We start from the raw sequence: 5,828 nt of genomic DNA on the forward strand, positions 1-5,828 counted from the left end.
TTTTTTTTTTAGTGTTAGCTTAACTGACCAAGGAATATTTACTGAGATTTCTTAATTTAAAATATACAGACATTTCTAAAATATATATATACAGACATTTCTTAATTTAAAATGTACATTTTTATCCCAGGGATGCAAGGCTAACTATAATTGAAAAACACTGCAGGGTGTTTCTAAATACACTTTTATTAATAGATATTTATGGAGAAATAAAAGAGAAAAGGGATGAAACCAAAAAGGAGAGAAAATATAAGGAAATGGTAGTAAGGAGAAATGTGAATACCTACCGTTGTTTTTAACTTAAACTTTAAGAGATGTAAGCTGTCAATTGTCAGGCATCGCTTACATAGGACCAAGCAGTCCCTGTTTCCCACGTTGGCAAAAAACAACCAGGGCAGATGCAGAAATGAGAAAATGCAGGGCCAGTACAATTTAATTAAAATTAGAATTTATTAAATAATAGAATTGAACTTTTGACAAGTTAGTGGTCCAGGGGATGAAGAAGCAGAGTTTTTCATTGTCTAAAAAATGATATCCAAGGAAAAAGAAAAGAGCCTGATTTTTCTACTAGTACCTGCCAAAGACAACTGTCTTATTTGATTCCCATGTTCCCATTAACAAAATGAGTTTGTTCTCAGTCTTCAGTTTGCGTGATTTCAGACATATTTGCGCCTGGGGGAATTGTAACTTTCCCTAAAATTCAGGCTTCCTGCCCATCCTGTTAGGACTTATGGACAAGTGGGAGCCTCCTTTTCTGGTGTGGAATTTAGAAACCTACTACCTTCTGAAAGAAAACCTACTGGGGCTGGTAGGGAAGGAGATGGAGAGAGGTAACCTCTCCAGAGCGGAATCCAACTTTTGTCTCTCTAGGGAATTCCCTGTGTACTGAAGACTTAGAACTTCTAAGTTTCATTTTTACTTTAATTTGAAGTTGTTTAGCAGAAACCTAGAGGTGGATAGATTCTAATGGCCTACACACAAGGCAAACACACACTAATATATTTAGTCTATTTACTCAAGAGGTTGAACTGTATACAGGAGATAAAATGCACTTACAGTGGGGTTTCCCTGGTGGCGCAGTGGCTGAGAGTCCGCCTGCCGATGCAGGGGACACGGGTTCGTGCCCCAGTCCGGGAAGATCCCACATGCCGCGGAGCGGCTGGGCCCGTGAGACATGGCCGCTGAGCCTGCGTGTCTGGAGCCTGTGCTCCGCAGCGGGAGAGGCCACAACAGTGAGAGGCCCGCGTACCGCAAAAAAAAAAAAAAAAAAAAAAGCACTTACAGTGAGGGAAGAACTAGAGTGTGATGGATATCTTCTGGAGAACAATTGTGCCTCCAGGAAAAAAGCGCTCCACTAGATACTGAGTCCCAGGGAGCGCAGCCCGTGGAAGGGGTGGGGGGGCGCAGATTACCCCCTGCAGGAGGACCTATTTCGCACAAGTCCTCATGACCTCTTGGTCCTCCTTTTCCAGGCTCTTCATCCCCCTCCCCTGGCTCATCTCTTTTTCTCCTTCTTTCCCCACCTGTTGCCTTAAATCGGGGGATCGAGGCCCTCCAGAGCACCCCCATCACCTCCCTATTCCCTGGGGCTGCTGCACACAAATTAAGGAGCCTCTCAGCCTCTGTATTTGAGGCCTGAAAAGTCATCTGCCTCAGAACTACTACTCTGACGCCCGAAACTGCCAGCCACCCTTGGCTTTCCTCCCTCCCAGTGCTGCTTCGTGGGCGGCTGGCGGAGGCCCCGCGTTGCGTCTCTCGGGAGAAGAACGCCCCCAGGGCCTTCAGCTGGATGGCTAGTTGAAGGCAATTCCTAGTCCCAGGGATCGCTCGGGAGAGAAATGCCATCGGGTGGCCTATATTTCCTCCACGGCGGCGCTCCCTCATCCCGGCCGCGAAAGGTTAGCGGAGAGGCGGGACCGAGCATCTGTTCAGGGTGGCGCACCCGAGCCAAGACGCCTCACCAGGCCCTGACCCCCTGAAGCGCGGCGGGCAGATGGCCCTGCGGGTTGGCGCTCGGTCCCCCCCCGCTGAAGCCAGAGCTGGCCTGGGGTACGGGGGGCGCGGGGCCCGGGGGCGCGCCGGCGTAGCCGCCGCCGTAGGGAGCGCTGTAGGCAGCGCCCGCGTAGCCGCCGAAACAGGAATAGGGCGCCGCGGCCGCGCCATAGGGGCCGGAGAAGGCGGGCGTGCGGGGGCCCAGGCAGGGCTTGCCATCCCGCACCAGCACGGGCACCGCCACCCGGCGCGGCGCTAACGGGTGGCCCGCCAGTTCCAGGGACTTGTCCTGGCGCTGTCTCTTGCACTTATAGCGCCGGTTCTGGAACCAGATCTTGACCTGCGTCGACGTGAGCTGCAAGGCGCTGGCCAGGTGCTCGCGTTCCGGCGCTGACAGGTACCGCTGCTGCTTGAAGCGCCGCTCCAGAGCCAGCACCTGCGCCTGCGAGAAGAGCACGCGCGGCTTCCGCCGGGGCCGCCCTTTGGGATGCTCCGAGCCATCCCCGCGCGCGCCGCCGCCGCCGCTGTCACCCACGTCGCGCTCCTGCACTCGGGTCCCATCGCAGGGGTGCGAGGCTGCGCTGAGGCCGGACTCTAAAAGCACAGGAAGGAACACCGTCAGCGCCAGCCTAAGGCTCACCCGAGAGATTCTTACGCTGTTTTCAAGGGACTCCCCTCCCCTCCTAGTAGCCTTCACTTCGGTTCCCCGTCTCTCCCTTCTGCTGACCCCTCACCCCGTCCCAAAGCTCGTTCCTTTCCCCCAAGCTCTGTCGCTTTTGCAGCTGCTGGAACACAATGCAAATTGTGACACTCAGTGGTACCCAGTCGTTTCCCCAAAGATAGACTCTTGATCCAGAGTCTAAGCTTCATTCTCTTCTTAGAATGTCTGTATCTGGGCTGTTCTCTGTGATTGCAATTCTAAAGTGTGGACGAGTTTGGGGAAACTTTTGCTGCGAGCCTATTAGATAGAGACTGACTTTAGATTGCTCTTGGTGGGGAAAGAGAGAGACAGAGGCAGAGAGAGAGAGAACCAAAACTCGGTGACATGCTTGCTCGGAGGCTCCCATCTGCCTGGCTATCTGTTGTGGCCCAGCGCGCACCGCAGGGTACTTGGTTTCTAGCCCAGGCGCCAGGGTCTCCAGTGCCTCCCACCTTCACCTCATCTTTGCTCACATCCTTGTCTCTTTGGTCATCAGATGTTCCACTGGCACCAGGAACCCTTCCCATCTTTCCTGGACGCGATGCTCTGTATCCAAATTAACAACATAAAATAAAATAAAAAATATTTTCTCGCTGCTGATTCTTGGCTCGGAAACTGAGGTTCTCTTTGCAGGATATGTAAAGTTAAGATCCACATTTGGTTTTAAAAAGCGTCCTCTTTCTCCTTTGGGGTCTCCCGGGAGAGCAGGTGGCGTTGGCTTCTCCCGGACTTCCTCTTCGGGTCGGGCAGCGCCCTCGAAGATAACCCCTGGGCGACTGTGCCCGGGGGGCCTCCAAGACGCAGACTTTCCTTCCCTTCTTCCCACATCTCCTGATTTGGCAAAGCTCTGCTTTTTAGCCAAGGGTAGGTAGGAAGGAAATGCTGAGTTTTCGTGGAAATTCACGCCAGGAGAAAACCGGGAACGTGAAAGGATGTATGCTCTTGGCGAGGCGGAGCAGGAAGCCCCTAATTAGAGCCAGTACTACTTGGAATCCGACTCCAAATCCACAACCGCGCTGGCGCAGTCTCCTGGGGCAAGGGGCTGTTTGGTATTTCAGATTGAGGAAATAAAACCTTCCTTCAGAGAAGCCTGTGCTCAGACAAACTTAGGACATCTCTCCCCGCAAAGAGGAAAGATATTGACGAGGGTGTGTTTTCTTAGCAAATCAAAAAGTAACAGCTGGCCTTCGGTGACTCTGTGGAACAAGCAGGACCCCATTTGGGAGTCGCTGACCACGCAGACCGAGGGGCTGCAGGCCACTCCGTGCCTTCCCGGTCACAGTTCGGAGCCCCTCTCACCCTGCGTCCCTGCAAGCAAGTTGAGGACGGAGGAGGCGCACAGAATCCCCCAGGGAAGATCCCTTCCACGCGCGATCGGTGGCTGCCATGGCCCCTGGGCTTAGTTCCTGGAGCTGGGCGCCGGCCCCTTCTCGGCGACAACCGCAGCCGCACAACAGCGAGCCGCCCCGGGCGTGCCAGGGGAGGAGGAAAGCCCTGCGGCTGTCTTCAGCTGCCAGGTGACAGCGATGGTCAGAGGAGCGTGACCCCTTTTTCGGCAAAGCCGAAGTGAACGGCGAGCTGTCTGAGCAGCGCTGGGAGAGATTAAGGTTTAGGGTCCGCTGCAGAAAATTCACAGGTTTCTTTGGGAACACAGCAAAGTGTACTGTTCTCCAGGCTCCCGGAGCAGGTGAATAACCAGCCTGCAAGTCGACGAATAACCCTGCACCAGCATCTTAATTTTCTTCATGTGGTTAGTTTGAGGCTCGAATGGAGTGTCCGTGGCACAGCCTGGCCGAGGAGGCCTGACCTGCGAGGCGCCTCTCGGGAGCCCCCACACCAGCATGGAGGCTGCGGACCAAGACGCAGAGGTTTGGAAAGAGGAGGAGTAGCCTCTTCACACCCCAAATGTCGAGCCTCTCCCGCCAAAACTTCCCGGCTGGCAAGAGCCAGCCCAGCACGACCCCCGTCCACCTCTTCCCTTCCTGCCGCTGGTCGCAGATGCCTTGGCCTCTCCGCCAGCGCACAAGGTTGCTCCTCCGGAGACCAGGCGCTGGGACTCCGCTGGAGTCGTTCGTCTCCCAGAACAGCTAAAACGCGAGCTGCCTTTACCGTGCTCCAGGCAGAGGAACGACTGGACTGGTCAGGCCACTCGGCAAGCCCCAAGAAAAGGCTGGGCTGGGATTGACCCCAGAGCCTACGGAGTTTCCACTCCCAAAGCGCCCGGCTGCTTTGATGGTTACACTTTCGGCAGACGGTTTAGGGTACAGAGGGTGGGAGATGGCTGGCAAAGCTGGTGGTGATGGAGCACAGCTAAGATACTGTAGAGGGCTTTGCTGTAAGAAAGAGAAGCTGGAGTTTCTGAGAACTGTGGCTGTGGGTCGGGGCGGGGGGGAAGTGTCTGTGGGAATCAGAGGACTGGCTGTGGAAATAGTGAACCCCCAAAATTCAGGACCTCATTTTCGTTAGGATGTCTGGAGGAGACGTTAGAGGGGGCTGAGAGTCCTGTCTTTCGGACTGTTCATGTGAAGGAAAACGGGGCTAGCCCTCGGAGCCGGGAAGACCAGGAGATGCGTGTCCCCCCACGAGCCGATTGGTAATAATCCACCCCACCTCTTGTTCTCCCTGTAGGAGCCAAGACCCGAGGGCGTACTCACGTGGCTCGCCCACCAGTTCAGCGTCCATCTCTGTGACTGTCTCACAGGGACCTTCAGGAGGCTCCGACCCTTCCTGTCTTCTGTCGCCGTCGCCGCTACCGGTGCTGGGAACCTCCGACCCTCGCTGTTCTGGGACCGGTAGCAGGTACTGAGAGCTTTCCGGGCTCCTCCGTGCACCCCTGAGTTGCAAGGCCTCCGGGCCAATCTGCTCATGCTCCAGCCTCAGGATGTCATTGACCGAAAAGGGAGTGGAGGTGACAGGGTTCAGTAACATCCTGAAGGAGGAGGGGGCGGGGCTGGGGCGTCCCTGGTCCCCACAGAGCGCAGCGCGCTGAGCTTTCCGTTTTGCCGCTGCAGACTCCGCAGACCCAAGGTCTACGATAGACACCCAGCGTCCCGTACTGCGCCTTCCTCTGGGCCATCCCTGCCAGTCGATTGACCGGGCCGGGTGACGAAACCGCGGACCCCCATTGGTTCCCGCA

At 55.3% G+C, this 5,828-nt stretch overlaps 1 protein-coding gene across 1 annotated transcript; it reads right to left on the bottom strand.

Annotated features, from left to right (window-relative positions):
* Positions 1–1,957: 1,957 nt before the first annotated feature.
* NKX2-6 (NK2 homeobox 6) lies at positions 1,958–5,620 on the bottom strand. Its single transcript, XM_067742457.1, has 2 exons — positions 5,347–5,620; positions 1,958–2,586 (listed from the first exon to the last, which is right to left on the bottom strand). The coding sequence occupies exons 1-2, from the start codon at positions 5,618–5,620 to the stop codon at positions 1,958–1,960; spliced, it is 903 nt and encodes a 300-aa protein (XP_067598558.1).
* Positions 5,621–5,828: the final 208 nt, after the last annotated feature.

The sequence above is a fragment of the Pseudorca crassidens genome, chromosome 7 (assembly GCF_039906515.1).
Source record: "Pseudorca crassidens isolate mPseCra1 chromosome 7, mPseCra1.hap1, whole genome shotgun sequence".
Classification (NCBI taxonomy): Eukaryota; Metazoa; Chordata; class Mammalia; order Artiodactyla; family Delphinidae; genus Pseudorca; species Pseudorca crassidens.

Coding starts and splice junctions, on each gene's coding strand:
- NKX2-6 (XM_067742457.1), bottom strand. CDS start 5,620: ATGTTACTGAACCCTGTCACCTCCACTCCCTTTTCGGTCAATGACATC. Junction 2,587..5,346: donor TGAACTGGTGGGCGAGCCAC/GTGAGTACGCCC, acceptor CTGTGCTTTTAG/AGTCCGGCCTCAGCGCAGCC.